We start from the raw sequence: 18,945 nt of genomic DNA, 5'->3' as shown, positions 1-18,945 counted from the left end.
AATGCGCTTTCTACCACATTGGCTCACAGCTTCAAAACCCCCCACACAGCCTCAAAACATGGCAACTCAGCCTGGGTTAAATGCCTATCACAGAAAGGAACAGCTTATGAAAATGCTGACAGAGACAAAACACCTAATAATTAGTGGCTAACAACCAGACACATGGAAGCAATTAGGAGGTTTATATAAATGCAGGGGACTGAGGCAACTTCTCATTTATTCCTCAGATTTCCTGCATGAGCCTCGGAGATGTTATTTCTGCCACAGAGCTGACTTCACAGGGAGGATGTGGGATCAGAAGTGAGTGCAGAGGTTGTGGGAGGCTGCAAAGGACCTTCAGACTTCAAAGCCCCTCCCCTTACTTCCTGCTCCAGTGGCCACTCTGCTGTGGACCTCTGCCATCAGAGCTGGGGACCCATGGTGGGGGTGGGGGTGGGGGTGGGGGTGCAGACATGTGTAAGCCTACGGGCCTAAGAAGGGGTCAAAGGGTAAAGAGGGAGTGGAGGTTCCTAACGAAACATCTGGCCTACAGTCTGGTCACAGGATGGAGCTATTTCCCCACCGGCCCTTTTCCTTCCCTTAGCACTGAGACTGGGGACCACATGGCAGCTAGTGCCTGCAAAGTCGGCTTCCTGGGGGACTCTCACACTCAGGGCTGGGCTGCTTCTTCAGAGGTACTGGGCAGGCTAAAATTGGTCACCCCCTTCAATTACTATCCTCTTACCATCATCTTTCAAAATAACACCATTTAAAAACTTCAGGTGGAAGAATAGGACTAGTTCCACTCCCCAGAAATGATATTAACAGCAGTGTGCTGTGTGTCCTTCCAGGAGATTTCCATACCCGGTCTGTTATGGACTGAACCGTGTCTCCCCCCAAAATCATGTGTTAAAACCCTAACTCCCAATGTGACTGTATTTGGAGATCAAACCTATGAGGACTAATGAGGGTTAAAGGAGATTATAAGGGTGGGGCCCTAATCTAATAGGTCTGATGCCCTTATAAGAAGAGGAAGAGTCCTAGCTGGTTTGGCTCAGTGGATAGAGCATCAGCCTGTGGACTGAGGGGTCCCAGGTTCAATTCCGGTCAGGGGCACATGCTTGGGTTGTGGGCTCGATCCCTAGTAGGGGGCATGCAGGAAGCAGCCAATCAATGATTCTCTCTCATCATTGATGTTTCAATCTCTCTCTCCCTCTCCCTTCCTCTCTGAAATCAATAAAAATATATATTAAAAAAAACAACAACAAGAAGAAGAGGAAGAGGCACCAGGGATACACACTCACAGAGAAAAGGCCACGTGAGGACACAGTGAGAAGGCGGCCACCTGCAAGTCAAGGAGAGAGGCCTGGTAGCAACCAACCCAGCTGACATCTTGGTCGTAAGACTTCCAGAACTGTGAGAAAATAAATTTCTGTTCTCTAGCCACCCAGCCTGTGACATTTTGTGGTGACAGCCTGGCTTAATATGCTGACTTAATTATATAAGTACATGATTAATATACTTAATTATATAAGTACATGAGCAGGACCATTTCTCAAAATACTACATTGTGCTTAACCTCTCTATCTTTCCCTTCCTCCTTTTACCAAGCAAGCAGGCAGCTTTTGCAATTCCTTAGCTCAGGGGTGGCTAATGTGCCCCCTTCTGGAGGGTGAGGTGGGACTGGGGAGGCAGTGAGACTGACCGGCATGCTTCTTCTTGTCCGTCCATCCCTGTCCCTGCGGGGGAATTCTGAGGAGTCACAGCAGATCCCCAATCACCCTCAGGGTCAGCTCGAAAGGCCTTGGGCCAGAAGCCAGCTCCTGTCTCCTGAGCTCTAATTTCCAAACTGTAGGCCTCTCGGGCCCACTCCCCTGGCTCCATTACGGTGACACAGTGACAGGGTGGGGGTTAATAGGGGCTGGTACAATCTGAGTTCTTAGCCAGAACTTGCCCACAGCAAGTATTTCTCCAGGTTTGATGGGTTAAAAATTCTAAGAAGTAACAGCAGTAATTGAAGAGTGTACTTCCATCATTAGCATATTCACATCGTGATTTTTGCTATTTCTGTGGTCTTCTATTATTATTATTATTTTTTTTAATATATTTTATTGATTTTTTTTTTTTTTTTTTACAGAGAGGAAGAGAGAGGGATAGAGAGTTAGAAACATCAATGAGAGAGAAACATCGACCAGCTGCCTCCTGCACACCCCCTACTGGGGATGTGCCCACAACCGAGGTACATGCCCTTGACCGGAATCGAACCTGGGACCCTTGAGTCTGCAGGCCGACGCTCTATCCACTGAGCCAAACCGGTTTCGGCGGTCTTCTATTATTGACATAAATCTTAAAATATTTTTTTTCCTTTTCCACTTAATAAAATGTATATAAAATTTTATGCAATCTGCATAATACCAGTGCCACTTGCTCTAAAGAGACGTTCTCGGGGACTCTTCCCGCTCCCCACGGGGGAGTCTGCGCTGTGATTCTTTCCCCTTCCGCACGTGGGAGTCTGTACTTGTTCTTCAATAAATTCCCACCTTTGCTATACCAAAAAAAAAAGAGTTCTCAGTAAAAGTAAATATAATGAAAGCAGGATTATTACATTTGAGCTCTGAGCCTAGTTGAAGGCAGGACCCTCCACCGGCAAAAAGATGACAACCCGCTTTACTGCGGTGGTCTGAAACAGAGCCCGCAATATCGCCGAGGTATGCCTCTATTAAGAATGTTTTAAATCTTGTCTCTTCCGATAAAACTGGTGCTCGAGGAGGTGCCCACATTTATCCCATAGCTCTGTGGAGTCCCTGGCCCAGCTCTGGTGGCCCAGGTAGGAAAATGCAACCTGAATTTCCTCTTCCCCAGAGTCCCAAAGCTCTCCGGGGAAGGGACTCGGAGGTAGGCTCACCTCTCCGACCCCGGGAGGAGGTGGTACGGGCACTCCTCAGTGTTCGGTGCACTTTCTGCCTCTTGGACTTGTCTCCTCCTGACGAGAGGGAGGGCCAGCGATGCAGAGACCCTCAGCACTGGAGAGGCTGTGAGTATGGGGTCTCACCACTTGTGGGGGCTGCGGCCTGCTGAGGTATGTATTCGTTCCCTCTTGTTGCTGAAACAAATCACTACAAACTTAGAGGCACAAAGAGCACTAATGTATTCTCGGACGGTTCTGGAGGCCGGGAGCCTGAGAGCAGGTTCCCTGAGTTCAGGTCAGGGTGACAGCAGGTCCTTCTGGCAGCTCTAGGGGGGCATCTGTTTCCTCGCCCCTTCCATCGACCAGACACTGTCGCTATCCTTCGGCTCCTGCCCCCCTCTCCACATCTTTTTGTTTTTGTAAACATGGAACGGATCAGGAATGTGTGTGTGTGTCATCCTTGCCCAAGGGTCATGCTACTCTTCTCTGCATCTTTAAAGTCAGCCATGCAGCATCTTCAGATGCTTTTCTTTCCATCCTTCTGGGTCTGTTGTCACTTGTCACCTTCTGGCTGTCTCTGCCTTGGCTTGTGTCCCTCTTGTTAGAGTGACGCTGTGGTTACATCGTGTCCACTGGGATAACCCGGGATAATCTGCTCATCTCTAGCTAGATCTTTACTTTGATCACATGTGCAAAGTCCTCTTTGCCAGGAAAGGTAACATTTCCAAGTCCAGGGATTAGGAGGTGGACATTTTTGGAGGCCATTATCCAGCCTACTGCAGCCTATAGTAAATTTCATGTAAGGTCCAAGAGGAGACGTAACCTGTCTGTCTGGTCACCACTTACTACCAATGGCTTGCACGTTGCTGGGCACACAGTCCCCGGATCATAAAACAGTAGTTGGACTCATGAAAGCTGTCCTGCACTCTTCCAAGGTGTTACCCTCTGCCTACTGTTGAGGAGGTTCCCAGATCCCCTGAAGCCAACACACAACTCCAAGTTAAGTTTTCTTAACCCAGATTTCTAGAATGTCTGGCTGCAGCTGAAACACCAATAGGGGGCTCCGAGGAAGTGGACAGGGCAGCGCAAGCTGAATGGCAAAGCAACTTTGTTCCTAGTCGCCTAGGCGCGACGGACAGCAGGTGGCGCCTGGGTCCGCCTTAAGGCCGAGTTTGTCCCGCTCAGAGCACCTGTCAGGGAAGGGGGCGTGGAGCGGCCTCGGTCCCTGCAGTGTCTGAAGACTGCTTCCCAGTCTCTGCACGTACCGGGGGAGGACGCCACGCTCCGGGAGGCGAGGAGCCGCTCGGGGAGGCTGCGTCTTCTTTGCTGCGAGCAGCTGGAGACGCCGCCGTGGCGCCGGCCCGCTGAGCCCCCGGGAGAGACCCGCGCACCCGGGTGCGCACTGCCCCCCGCCGGGGACCCGCGATCAGAGCTTCTGGCGGTGGAAGAAAACAAACTGAACACCAGATATGTACCAGCCTGCAAAAGGAGGAAACTGAAACCTCCCGGCGCGGTTTCAAAGGCACGAAAGCAATTGCTGCTTGGTTTCTGGGAACAGGCTCCCCGAGCTGCTTACAACACTCGCCCCGGGGGAGGGAGGAAGCAGCTTTTCCATCTCAGTGTTGAGCCAAGTGGGTCCCTGTAGGGGATCTCGAGGGGGAGTAAAACGTGGTCCTTTCCCTGAGGGGTGCATGCTCAAGCACAGTGATCTAAGGACCACCTGGAATCAGCAGGGAAAGTAGGAGGCCGCCTCCCCCTTCATGCTGCAGCAGAGGCTTCCTCACCCATCCTGCTCTGCAAGAGCCTGGTGGTGGTGGTGCTGGGGGAGGGGCAGGAGGGGGGGAGAGGAGGGGGAGAGCTGGAGCTGCATTAGCTGTATGCACTGGCCCTCTCCACACCTGGCTGAGTCAGCATGCACATACAGGAAGCATCTCAGTACTGATTCACCCTTCAGATGGGGATCCATGGGACCTTGGGGTAGTGCCACTGGATGGTTTTTTGTACTGTTCATTCATGTCCTATCCCCAACCCCCACCACGTTCCCTTCATTCAAGCAGGCAGCAGGCTTTGTGCTTCCAAGTTTCAGGTGAGGCGTGAACAGAGGGGATTCAGACGTTGCAAGGTTTCCTGGCTTTTGTTTTCTAAAGTCCCAGACCAGAGAGAGGGCAGAGTTGGGGTGGGTGGGGGAGGAGAAGGGCCCTTGAAGAAACAAGAAGGTGAGAAGAGCTTCCTTCCACATACAGAGATTTATCCAGGCTAGGAGTGTACAGAGCAAGGTCGGTCGGCTCTTTGATTCAAACCCTTGCCTCTTCCACCTGGAAGCCATGTCGTCTTGGGCTATTAAACTTTTCTAAGCCTAAAAATGAGACACTACTAATGCCTATCTCATTGATGTGCCCTAACATTATGACTTTAGTCCCAAGGTTCTGAGATATTGATCCTTGTTATGGGCTGATTTGTGTCGTTTCCTCCCCCCCCCCCCCCGCCACTCAAATTCATATGTTGAAGTCCTAGACCCCCGTACTTCAGAATGTGATTGTATATGGAGCCAGGGTCTTTAAGGAGGTAAGTGGTGTAAAACGAGGTCATTAGGGTGGGCCCTAATCCAATATGATTACTGTCCTCATAAGAAGAGGACATCTGGACACAGATACACACAGGAAAGATTATGAGGTCACCTGTTGAAGACGTCCATTTATCAGCCGAGGAAAGGGGCCTCAGAAGAAATCAACTCTGCCGACACCTTGATCTGGGACTTGTAGCCTCAACTGTGAAAAAACCAATTACTGTGGTTTAAGCCATCAGTCCACAGATGCTCTAGCAAACTAATACAACACTAAATAAACTTTGGAGGGCCTCACGGTTGAGCAGCAGAAAGCTGCCTGTCCTAATTTAAAATATTTTTTAGGCTTAAAAAAGAAGGAAATCCTGCCATTTGCAACCACATGGATGAACCTGGAGGGCATTATACCGAGTGAAATAAGCCAGACACAGAAAGACAAATACCACATGACCCCACTTACAGGTGGAATCTAAATACACTGACTCATAGAAGCAGAGAGTAGAATGGTGGGTGCCAGGGGCCGGGGAGGGGAAAAGGGAAGTGCTGTCAAAGGCACAACGTTTCCATCACGTGGGACAAATAGGTTCTGGAGACCTCACACACAGCATGGTGACGATGGTTAACGCACTGGATGGCAAACTTGAAATCTGCTAAGAGAGTAGATCTTCAACATTCTCACCACAGAAAAAGGTAACTACGTGAGGTGATGGATATGATAAGTGGTTTGAGTGTGGTAGTCCCATTTCACAATGTATATGTATATCAAAACATCACTTTGTAACCTGAAATATATACAATTTTTATTGATCAGTGGTACCTCAGTAAAGCTGGGGGGAAACAATGAAACCACAAAGCATATCCTTTCTGGCCCGATTTTCTATTTTTTTTCCTCTCATGCCCTCTGTCTACTTTGCAACTCAAGGCCAGTAGGTGCCAGACCTCAAATCTTGCATTTCACCAGCTCTGTCGAGAGAGAACGCACACTTGTTGGGTATCAGTTAGGTACTAGGGTAACGGTTATGAAAGTGAATTCCAGGGTCAGACCAAGTAGAAATCTTAAGTCTTCCCTTTGTTTCTAGTTACCTGTTATGGTATAACAAACTCATAACTTTTACTAAATTTCAGGTTCACCTCTTTGAGTAATATGCTTCTCTACACTGTAGGACACAAAATTCTTATACTGTCATAAGCTTGTGTCTTTTTTCCTCAAGGTAGACCCTGAGTCCGAAAACACTGGGATCTGATTAAAAAACAAAAACAAAAACAAAACCCCCCACCGAATTTATTTTCTTTGTCTTTTTATTCAGATTTTCTAAACTTTTGATATCAAAGTAAATAATTGCATAATGAATACATCTGCTAATAGCTACTGTTTGTCAGATGTTATCCAAGTGACTGGCATGGTGTTTTACCCTCATGATTTTATTTGACCCTCCAAATGTCCCTATAAAGTGGGTACTATTATTATCCTTATTTATTAGTTAAGGAAAGTGAGGTTAAGACCCAGGTCATGAGTTGCCCAAAGTCACACAGCTACTAAATGGCAGAGGTGGGATTTGAGCCCAGATCTGGAGGGTTAACAGTTATCACACCTTCCGGAACCACTCACCTCTTTGATTGGCAGATGTGTCATTGTGCCTCAGTGACAACAAATGACTCAGCAGGGCTTGGGTGGCCAGAGAGAATAAAGTAGGGCTGCTTTGCTGCCAACTAGAGGTCAGAGTAGAGAGGACCTGTTTGCCCCAAGGGCTCTTGATGAACTGTGGGCCCTCCCACGGGGCGATGACCTGGAGAGGTCAGCCTAATGCAGGGTCTGGCTGGGGGTAGATCAGGAACCCAGCACTTTTTGGGGATGCAAGCCACTGCCTGGTAAACCTCCCTTCTGGAAAGAGGCAGGTCCTTCTGCTGCCTGTGTGGGCTCCAAATACCAGTAATGCGTGAGGTCATCAGAGCTGAGTGGCTCAGGAAATGCCTTTGGTGCCCGAGGTCCAAATTATAACTTCATCTGCCCAGTGATTTACAGCTCAGTGCTTACACCACCATGATCTCACTGACTCCTTTTGGCATCCTGGGGGACTGTGATGGTCATATCCATTTGACAGATGGGGAAACAGACCGGAAGAGGCAAGGTGAGCGCTCAAGGTCACAAAGAGTGCCAACCTGAACCCAGGCCCCACTGATTCCCAGTCCTATTCACGTGCACGAGACCAGTAGTTTTCAAACCGCACTGTGTGGAGTTCTAGGGAGCTCAGGCAGGCCAGAGGCAGGGACTGAGGAGGAGGTGGAGAAAGAAGAGGAAGAAGTGGCCCACTTCTCGCAGGGCCAACCTACATCAGGACTCTGTGTAAGGCTGGTTTGAAAGATTTGTGTTGCTAACGCAGTCTTTTCAGAGGACTGCCCAAGCTGCTTCTTCCCTGGGAATTGGATTCAGGCTCCTCTTTCTCTACAGGGGCAAGGAGAGACCTGCTTCCTGTTGGATGATGCACTCAACTCCAAGATGGCAACACACGGGACTGTAAAAGGTACTGGGTCCAGTTTAGCGTGATGTGGTCACGTTATTCATCTCACTCTCCCCCGCTGCAAAGACGAGGGCTTGGCCTACGTAATTCTGAAAATCCAGTTTGGCTTAAATAACCTGGGGATCTGGGCTATCAGGCTTAGTTAATCAGATCTTAAACAGGGGTGAGTCACCTGAAATCACATGAAAATGTTGTAAATTGTTTTTGTATGTGAAATTTTCTGTAAGTGTATCTCTAGTTTTCATCAGAGTCTTAAAGCAGACTGCGATACAGGACCTCTAGCTTCCCAGGACTTTTTTCTTTTTCTTTTTTTTGAAACTGCTGGGAAATCTTCTTTTTGTGGGGAGGGGGTGTTCAAGTAGTAAGAATGATATGAGAAAGCTATTTGCGCAAAGGAAACAAGGGCAACATATAAAGGTAAGCAGAGCTAAAAACTGGGAGCTAGATAAAAGAGTAAGAGCCCGTAAGTTAAGTTTTGTTTAAGTCCCTAGATCCAGCCACCCCTCACTTTTTTTCAGCTACATGAACAGCTGTCTCTCCTCTCTTAGAGCATTTTCTATTTCAGTCGCCTATAGAATACAAGATAGATTTAGACCCAAGATAGATTTACTATTATTGTCAGAGGTCCTTGCCATTGAAAAAAATCATGAGGCTCAACTTACTAGTAGAAAAAGGAAAGCAGTGAGAAAAAGGGATTGAGGTGGGAATGGATATTCCTCTCATGCTTTTTTTTTTTTGAATTGCAGGTAAGAAAAATGCTCCCTATCCTTTATTCTTTTAGCGAACTGGAGGCTTTTAGAAGTAGGAAAGACCTGGGAATCAATCCCATCATTACACAGGTGGAAACCGAGACCTAGAGAGGGGATGTGACGCTCTGGAGGTCATACAGTAATAGGCCTGATGCCAGAACTGAGGTTACCTTCTCTGAGGTTCCATCCGCCTCTGTGTGACTTTCCTCAGTGTTTCTTTCCCAGCAGCCGGCCAGTTAGAAGAGCTTAGGAGGGATCTTGTGCCCATGTGTGTTGCTTGGCCACATGGATCCTTATCTTACCCAGAAAACTCTGCAGTCTGGATTTTTTTCAGATTCTGTGGGCACAGGCAAACAATGGAGTGTTTGGCCTAGGGTTGCCAGGAGGAGGTGAAGGAAACCAGCCCATTTCTCTGCCTGGGTCCCATCCCTCCCAGGTGACAGACCCACCTAGGGTCCTGCCTAGCATTGGAGTCCTAGAGGTCAGGGCCAGGCCAGACATTGCCCAGTGCAGCCACAGCAGGAGGATTTAGATATTGCTGAGTCAAAAGCAGACAAGCAGGATTTATGGGACAAGTCCAAGGGGTCACTTGCAGCCACAGGGTCAGATCTGTTTAGCTCTGGGGGGCAGTAATGGCAAAGGCAGACATGGATTCCAGGGGGCCCCCCACAACTATTCCCCACAGCATGGCCGGAGGGGCTGGGACACACCAGGCCCTGCCTGCCACCCCCCACCCGCCAGCCCATCACAGATTACTCACAGCCGCACAGGAGAAATGATCTTTAATGTCCGACTTTGCTTCCAACTCCGCCAAAGTGCCACAGTGCCAGCGTTCAGTGTAGTACAAAGAGGGGCTTGAGAGGTACGAAGTCACGAGACAAACAAGGCTCCACTGCCTCCTGGGCGCGCACTCGCTCTGCCCCCACCCCACCCCCAACACACATGCACACCACACGTACACACGCACAGACACACGCACAGACACACGCACGTGTACCCACAGTTAAATACATGTACAGAGGGACTCATTTATAGATATATACACAGAGAGAGAGGCGTAATCCCGGCCGGCGTCGGGTCCCCAGGCTCTCGGCATGCTCGGCCCAGCTCTGCGCTGTACCTGGCACCCATGCCCCTGCCAGAAAAGCAGCTGCCCCTCTCCCCACCCCCCTCCCCCCGTTTCCCCTGGGGCCCGGCTCTCCCAGGCGCGGACATTGCCCTCCCCTCCGCCCCGCCCCGCCCCCCACCAGGATTTCCTTCCCAGGGAAAGGGAGCCGCGCGCGGGGCGCTACGACGGCCCGGGCGCCAGGGGCATGTTGGTTTTGAAGCCGGGCTGCCCGTTGGCCACGTCGGCCGCGGCCTCGCAGCCCCCGCTGCTGGCGTCCCCTTCGGTCACGGGGCTCTCGGGCTCGGCCAGGAGCTTGAAGGTGAAGAGCGAGCCCGAGTCGCGGCGGCCGCAGTGGCCGGGGGGCTCGGGCAGGCTCAGGAGCGCGCCGGGCGCCTTCCACTCGGGGTAGGCGCACAGCTCGACGGGCGGCGGCGCGGCCCCGCGGCCCAGGTAGCCGGGGCTGGGCGAGGCCGAGGGCAGGGTCCGCTGGCTGCCGCTCAGGCAGCTGCCGCCGTCGTCCAGCGAGTCCTTGCGCGACTGCGAGCGCTCCAGCGAGCAGCCCCGCGTCCACGGCCGGTAGGTGTAGGCGCAGTTGCCCAGGCGGCGGCGGCGGCGGCGGCGCCGGCGGGCGCGGCACTGGCAGCCGAGGATGCGCAGGAAGGCGCGCTTGAACTCCTTGCTGGAGCACGGGTAGATGATGGGGTTGAGGCAGCTGTTGAAGTAGCCCAGCCAAAACACCACCTTGAACACGGTGTCCGGGGGCTTCAGGGTGGAGAACAGGGAGCCTGCAGGGGGAGGGGTGGGGGGCACAGGCAGAAAGACAGACAGCGGTTTGTGAGTAGTCAGACCCTCCGCGGGCTCCACCTGGGCATCACCCACCTGGGCATCACCCACCGCAGGATCCTCCCTCTGTCCGGAATGCTCGCCTTTCTGTCTCAGAAGGAATGAATGCTCCATTCACTTTTAGGGCCAATATCGAAAACCCCCCGCCCCCCTTCGCCCATGAAAGCTTTCCTGCTGTAGCTGGACATCTAAGCTCCTATAGCTCTAGATTTCCCAGGGCAGCGCTCACCAGTTTCTACTAAAATGCTACTAGTCACCCACAATTGCAGGCTTCTTTTGGATCAGAGACACTAAGCTGGGCCTTTTACTTGTATTGTTTTATCCATCACAAAACACCATGAAGTAGATGCTCATTTATTTCCATGGCAAATATGAGATACATTACAGACCTTTCTGAGAAAGGTAAAACTTTGAAGACAATGAAAAGGAAGATCTTTTTGACCTAGGGATGAAGGAAAATGACCCAACTCCTCAAAAAGATAAACTACAAGAAAAGGGTGGGAGAAGATATTTACAATGTCTAATAAGACAGGTAAAGGGTTGATATTTACAAGAAAAGGATGGCATTCCCAGTAGAAACACGGACAAAGAAAATGAACAGGAAATGTACAAAATAGGAAACCTGAGGATTAAAACCCTTTGCACTCGCTTGCTTTTTTCTCGATTCCTTTATTCTAATGCTAACCCTGTTGAGTCACACTCGACATCTGAGTGCAAAAGGTTAATGAGCACATGACAAGAAGCTCAAAATGTTAGGTAGTCAAATAGATTAAAATGAAAACCATAAAGAAATATAATTTATATCTGTTAGGCTAGCAAAAACTAGGAAGATGGACAGCACCAAGTGTAGGCAGGGCTGTGGGGACATGGGGAGCCTTCTGCATGGCTGGTGGGGGCAGGGCTGTGAAGACTGGAGAAGACTCTAACACCATGTGGTCCAATTAAGTCTACACACACCTCCTAACCTAGCAGCTCTGCTCTAGGGCCTAGATCTCAAAGAATTTTTACATACGTCCATAAGGGACTTGTATGAACATGCTCAGGGCAGTGTCGTTTGTGGTGACAGGGACTTGGAGAAAACCTGGGTGTCCCTCACAAGGAATTATGGAACGGCAGAGTGGGATAGATGCACAGCATGGAGACTGTGTAGCACGTAGAGGCCCCGGTTGAAAAGTTCATATCACAATATGGAAAGGTCTTACGTACATTGTTCTTTGTGGGGAAAAAAAAAGTAGGAAACAATGAGATTTATAACAATACTATTTAAGTAACATGCCAAACAACCACTTACCTTTTGCAAAATTACTTTCAAATTAAAAAAATACATATTAAACATAAAATGAATGACTAAAGGTGGAGGCAGAGGGAAATGGGAATGAGGAATGGGAATAAAAGGAAGTAAATCAATAAAATAAGAAGGATGCCCCACACAGACCTATGATGATGAGATGGTATGAGTCCCTTTGAATGTGAGGTCCCAAAACATTTTATGTTTATATTAAGTTAAAAACAATTTCCATTTTAAACGCAAGGCAATTGAGACTTGGAGAGGTTAAATGATTTGCTCCAGGTCACACAGCATGTTTGTAATATAGCTGGAATTTTAAACTAAATTCTGTTAGAATACACAATACGTTGTGTGTACTTTTTAAAAAGTGTTACTAATAATACCTTTTGTGGAAAATGAGAAAATATAAGAAAGCAAAAAGAAAAAATATTTTAAAAGTATACATAACCTCTCAATGCTGAGAAATCACATTTTGGTGCATGCACTTTCAGATTTTTTATATGTAAACTAGAGGCCCGGTACACGAAAATTTGTGCACTGGAGGGGGTCCCTCAGCCTGGCCTGCACCCTCTTGCAGTCCAGGAACCCTCAGGGAATGTCTGACTGAGGGTTTAGGCCTGCTCCCCGTGGGAAGCGGGCCTAAGCCACAGTCTGGCTTCCCTCTGTGAGAGGTGACCGGGCGGGTGGATCAGGGGACAGCATCTGGCTGGCAAGCCCCCCCCCCCATCACTGTCCCCTCCCTCTGCCCGCTGGCAAGTGCCTTGGCTGGCCTGGTGCCACCTGCTCACTGGCCCCGCCCCTCACCAACTGGTCATTCAGCTGTTTGGTCGATTTGCATATTACGCTTTTATTATATAGGTATTTTTAAAAAATGGGATTATAGTTTACAGGATATGTTGTAACTTCATCTGTGTCTCTCACCATGCCACTCTACCTTTTATACAGTGACTTTTGTATTCCTGTCTTATCTCCTCTACTAGACTGTGAGCTTCCCAAGGGCCTGGTCGTCAGGATCCCCTGTGAATCCATTTGTTGAACAGAGAGCACGAACCTCTAGAATATCTGAATGGGAGGGGCTTCAGCAATCATGTCCAAACTCCTTGTTTTGGAGATGGGGACACCAAAACCCGAAGAGTGGCTGAAGATTCCACAGGTAGGTGGTGGCAAAAATGTCACAAAGATCCCTATCTTTGATTTTGGATTGCACTGAGTCCTCCCCCTTTCTTCCCCCGCATGCACTTCACCTTCTTGTTATTTGAGGTTTAACCTGTTGACACAAGGAGCCTTCTACTTTTCTGCTTAGCAACCCAGGGATGGTGGCTGGGGGGAGATGGCTGGGCTCCTGGTGAAGGGCTTACTCAGAGAGGGGTTCCACTTGGGAAGAGGGTTATCCGTCCCCGATACTAATTGAGTACACTGACCTCTTTTCTCAACTCAGGGGGAACTGGGAGCGGACTACATTCTGGGTTAGCTTTAGGGGAGGTAGATGAGGTCTAATTTGTGACAAGGCTTGTACCATTAGGTGTTCATCTCACCACCCCAGATACTTTGGATTGAGACACTGCACAGAGGCCCGACCTGGAATGCAAATATGGCTCTTCTTTTCCCTCAGCAGATTTAGGCAGTGTCCCCATTGGGTGGAGCACAGGGTTTGGGAACTCAAAGACCTGGTTTTGAATGCCCCCGTTTTGTGTGTTGGCTGTTTGACTTTAGAAAAGTTATTTGGTCCTTTCAGGCTCAATTTTCTCATCCATAAAATGGGGACAAATATCTGTTTCATAGGGTAGTTTGAATAGATGAAAACATCCATATAAAATTCTTGACACAGGGCCTGGCATCTTGAAAATAATACTAATAAATGGTGGCCATTTTCCAAATATACTTTATATCCTGACCTAGTCATCACCCTCCTCCAGGAATTCTGCTCCTCACCTACCTCAGATTCTCTGCCCCACAGAACATCGACAACCAGATCTTATTCTCTCTCTTTTTTTTATTGTTAGTCGTAAGTGTTGTTAAGCAATCCCAGGGCTGGCCATGTCCTTGTTCATCACCAGACGTTAAATTCCTGCTGGGCAGGAACCACATCTTTATTTCCTTTTTTTTTTTCTCTCTTCAGATTTTTATATTTTTATTCCGAAATGATACATAAAGGGATGAATAGGTAGAGGGCAGAGCATTTTTAGGGCCACAAAACTACTCCATATGACACTATAATGGTGGATCCATGTCATTGTACATTTGTCCAAACCCATTAAATGTACAACAGCAAGAGTGAACCCTAATGTAAAGTATGGACTTTGGGTGACAGTGATGTGTCAATGTAGGCTCATCAACTGTAACCAATGAACCACTCCAGTGAGGGATGTTGATCATGGGGGAGGCTGTACACATGTGGCTGCAGGGAGTATATGGGAAGTCTCTGTACCTTCTTGACAATTTGGGTGTGAACCTGAAATTTCTCCTAAAAATAAAGCCTATAAAGAGAACCTCACTTAATTAAACTAAAAAAGCAACACATGCTGAATTTTAAAAGATTACACATTGCAAAAACACTTTAGAATATAGAGTTCAAGTAGAGGGGACTGGAGTTACCAGTAATAGTTTTGTTTTTATCCTCTTAGGATATTTTTTCAAATGGAGCCATACACATACTTTTCCCCAAATTGTTTTCTTTGCTTAGAATACATGTAAGACACTTTCCCAAGTCAGGACATAATGGTGCTACACCACTCCCCAACCCCCTACCTCCTGTTGAATTACAGCCTACTGTCTGGATACATAGTAGTTTACCTAACCCTTTCCTAATGATAGCCAAATAGGTGATTTCCAACTTTTAGCTGTTACAAACTGCAGTCACGAAAAGCCTCTTGCATTTTGACTTCTGCACGTTTGAGTGTTTCTGTAGAATGAATTCCTATCAGAGGAATCACCGGGCCAGTTCCACATTCAAGCAAAAGCACTGACAGCCAGCAGACTGCCTTCTGAACTGGTGGGTGGCAGCGGCTGACTCTCGCATCGGCTGTGTGTGAGTACCAGGGGCCTGCCGCCCGATCGCCTCTGCATTAGCACAACCAAATGATGATTATTTTTGAAAATCACTGTGGTGGGGACCTGCCTCCAGGAAGCCTGTGTGCGAGACCTCTGTTTGGGGACTCGGTGTATCATTTGGGTCAGCTGCTTTCCCTCTCCAGGCCTCAGTGTCCCTCCTTTGGGTGAGTGGTTTGGTCTGGGTCCTCTCTGGCCTTAGAATCAGTCTGTGAAGTCTGAGATGGAAGCCCTGTCCATCCCTGCAGGGGGGTGTCAGTTTCTCTGGACTCACCACACAGGGGCAGTGTAGGTCAGGCACTGGACCAGCTGGTGCCTGGGATTCCTTGCATATTTCCGCCCATTTCCTCCTCCCTCTCCCCCTAGCTGCATAGTAGTTACTGGGAATAGGGGCCCAGTGTGCCACACTGGCCCACCCTGGTGGGAGCCAAAAAGTCTAGTTAATTGAGGAAGGTGCTGAGCCTCTTTGGCATGAAAGAGGATGGGTGGCAGGGATCTTTTCCGCTGGGCGTCCAAACAGACCTTAGGGGAGTAAATAGCAACAGGAACTGAGGGTTCCTGGAAGCCTGCTCTCTGCTGGAAGTCAGAGCTGTGCTGGCTCTGTGACAGGGCCACAAACTCACTATGCATGTCCCTGAGCCTGGCTCCACGTCTCTTGCTTATGACATGGTCCAGGGCTCCCTGCCCTGTGACTTAGAATCATGGCTTCACAGAAGCTCTGTGAGGATAGGTGACTTGCTCAAGGGCAGTCAGCTGGTCAGTGGCAGAATGACCATCAGAACCTGTTTAAGTTGTTCATTTGGCTCCACAAACACTTATTGGAGCATTGGGGTTAGTGGTTAAGGTTCTGTTCAGAGGTCACAGGTAGGCAGATCTGGCTTCCCAGTTGTGTGGCTTTGGAGAAGCTACAATGATCTGGTGTGGCTCTGTTTTCTGGAAAATAGGGAGGGCGATAGTTCTTCTGTGCATGGATGAGATGAGCTTATTAGGCTTGGTTAGTGCCGGCATGTTGAGAGCACTCCAGTGCAGCTATTCTGACTGCTTCAAACACAGCTACTATTACTACTGCCAACACTGCCGTCCCTGCCAGTATTACTGCTACAAAGATGAGGAAGGAGGCGAAGAGGCTGAGATCTGTGCTGACCATGTATTGGGACCCTTACACTTCACTGCTCTTTATTTAAAAACATATTTTTATTGATTTCAGAGAGGAAGAGAGAGGGAGAGACAGAAACATCAATGATGAGAGAGAATCTTGGGTCAGCTGCTTCCTGCAAGTCCCCTACTGTGGATAGAGCCTGCAACCCGGGCATGTGCCCTGACCAAAAATGGAACTGTGACCTCCTGGTTCATAGGTCAACATTCAACCACTGACCCACACCAGCCACGCATGCTGTTTTCAATATAGGCCCAAGGATGGGTCCCACCCAGGTGGTTCTTGAACCCGCTGGAATGTTATGTGACTTTCACCCATTTTTCTGGGGGAGAATCCACAGCTGACACCATGGGCTTGAAGGAGTCAGCAACCCCAGAATGGTTAGGCCTCACTCATCTCAAGTCTATGGTTTCCAAGCGTCAGTCACTCTACCCCTGGACCACCTGTTTTTACTGCCTTTCTTTAAATCAGCTCACTTTTTAAAAAAATTAATCCTCACCCAAGGGTATTTTTTTCATTGATTTTTAGAGAGAATGGAAGGGAGAGAGGGAGGGGGCAGGACAGAGAAATATCTATCTATCTATCTATCTATCTATCTATCTATCTGGAGGGTAAGAGAGAAGGAGACACACACACACACACACACACACACACACACACTCACAGATTGGTTGGCTCTCGCACGTGCCCAAACTGGGGCCAGGGATTGAACCCTCAACCCTTCAATCTGCGAGCTGACACTCTAACCACTGAGCACACTGGCCAGGGCTGAGTCAGCTCACTTTTGGTATCTAAATTAAAAAAAATATTTAAGGAAGCTTTTATCACTATTTAAAAACCTGTACTGTTTGCTATAAATAGAATGTCATGGTAGAGAAAAATGAGATCACCCCAGACAGTGGTGGGTCCAAGGTCTGCTCTTTTTCAAAAAGGGAGATTAGCTAGGGTTGAAGGGTGTTGAAGACTTGCTGCCCTAAACAGAGGAATTCCTCTTTGAGGAGCCTGAAGGATTGAAAGAGAAGTGAACCTGGAATACCGTCCTCACTGGCACATAGGAGGGGGCTAAATAAGCAAGTGCTCAATGACTGACTGACTGAATATGTAATTCACAGACTCTTGTGCCACGTCTAGCTGTCATTTCAAGTTATTCTGCACACCACTCAACTCTGTACTGAACCTGAGTAGCTGTGTAGGCCCAGTCCTGGGAAACCACTAGCCGGAGGCAGCCATGGCTCCATCCGGATGCCTCCCGTAGCTTCTTACTGAGGCTTTAAAAGCAGATCAAATGAGACAGCACTTCTGAAAGAGCTTGGAGGGGTTGGAAGCTGGACACCTGAATGGGATGAAGAGGAGGAGTTTGAGGGGGATGGATAAAGCTGAAAGCAGATGGTGCACTTGGGCCTTGCCTGCTTTAAGGCGATTTAGAGGGATTGTGAAGTTCAAGGATCAAAAGCTAAGGCTGAGCAGGATTGGCACAGGGAGAAGCATTTCTTGGCTGGACATGGTCCCAGCAAGTCATCCTTAAGGTGCCATTCATCAAGTCTGAACAGGGAACACAAGTCTCTGTGAACCTCCCCTCTTCAAAACCATGGGGCATGTCTGTGGAATAGTAGCTACCATTTAACAAGCTTACTCTGTGCCAGCCACTGGGCTAAATGCTTAATAACCATCCTTTTCCAGTTATTCCTTCAACAGCCACTGTTCCCAAGGCAGCCTGGCATGACAGTGCCTTGCTCTAGGGGGCGCCATTCTTCTTCTTTTTTTTAAATATATTGTAGGGGGCACCATTTACACTGTAGTCTCCACACTGTAGCCTACTACAGCACTCCTTGGTGACTGTCCAACCTGCATGTGTCTGCCGGAGGCCATCACTATTACACTGGTGTGTGTGTGTGTGTGTGTGTGTGTGTGTGTGTGTGTGTGTATGTGTGTATGTGTGTGGGGGAATGTGGGGAGGATAATGGAAGGTAACCTGCTCAAGGTCCCGGAGCTAGTTAGTGGGTGATAGAGTTAGAATCTGTTAGCATGGGCAGCCTCTTAATCACTATTGATACAGCCCATGGGAAAGTACATTGTATGCTGACATGTATAAAGGCTGGAAGGACATACATGGAAGGAAACCAACAATTTTATCCTTGGGTGCTGAAATTACGGGGTAATTTTCCTTCTATGTGGTTTTCAGTGTTTTTCTAAATTTTCTCCATAAACATGAATTACTTTTTTAATTGGTAAAAATCCAATGAATATTATTTAAAAAATAGTCCTGGCTAGTGTGGCTCAGTTGATTGGGCATCATCCATGCACCAAAAAAGGTTGCCGGTTTGATTCCTGATCAGGGCATATGACCTGGTTGTGGGCTGGATCCCCAATAGAGGGGACATGCAGAAGGCAGATGATGGATGTTTCTCTCTCTTTCCCTCTCCATTTCTCTCTCTCTCAAATTAATAGCAATATTAAAAAAAAACAACCCCCCCCAAACAAAAGATACTTTTTAAACAAAAAATTATACCATGTTTATTGGGGTCCTTGTCATGTATTAGCTAACTTCATGTTCTATTTCATGTAATTCCCATAACAGCTCTATGAGCAAAGTGGATTATCCCTACTGCAAAGAATGAAGATGAAACAGACACACAGGTGGAGGGCCACACTGCCCAAGGTTCTGTGCAGGTAAGAGAGGGTTTGAAATGAGATCTTTTGTTGTTAAACTCAGCAGCCTCCTCTGTTAGTTTCCACTGTGCCTATGAAGCCCTTACTGTGGGGCAGAAAGGGGGCCCTTTTAAT

The 18,945-nt window shown here is 48.4% G+C and overlaps 1 protein-coding gene and 1 non-coding gene across 2 annotated transcripts in view; both read right to left on the bottom strand.

The window, feature by feature from the left end:
- Positions 1–3,306: 3,306 nt before the first annotated feature.
- LOC129149592 (U6 spliceosomal RNA) lies at positions 3,307–3,413 on the bottom strand. Its single transcript, XR_008556470.1, has one exon. It is a non-coding gene; the product is annotated as a U6 spliceosomal RNA (small nuclear RNA).
- A 6,564-nt stretch (positions 3,414–9,977) lies between these two features.
- The window catches only part of ADRA1B (adrenoceptor alpha 1B), a 51,946-nt gene continuing 42,978 nt past the window's right edge, over positions 9,978–18,945 (bottom strand). The window contains exon 2 of the mRNA XM_054718110.1: positions 9,978–10,611. Within this exon, the coding sequence (XP_054574085.1) occupies positions 10,007–10,611 (605 nt within the window). The 3' untranslated portion in view covers positions 9,978–10,006. The remainder of the gene's footprint in view (positions 10,612–18,945) is intronic.

This window comes from Eptesicus fuscus, chromosome 6 (assembly GCF_027574615.1).
Source record: "Eptesicus fuscus isolate TK198812 chromosome 6, DD_ASM_mEF_20220401, whole genome shotgun sequence".
Lineage (NCBI taxonomy): Eukaryota > Metazoa > Chordata > Mammalia > Chiroptera > Vespertilionidae > Eptesicus > Eptesicus fuscus.
This window is presented reverse-complemented; position numbering and strand designations above follow the sequence as displayed.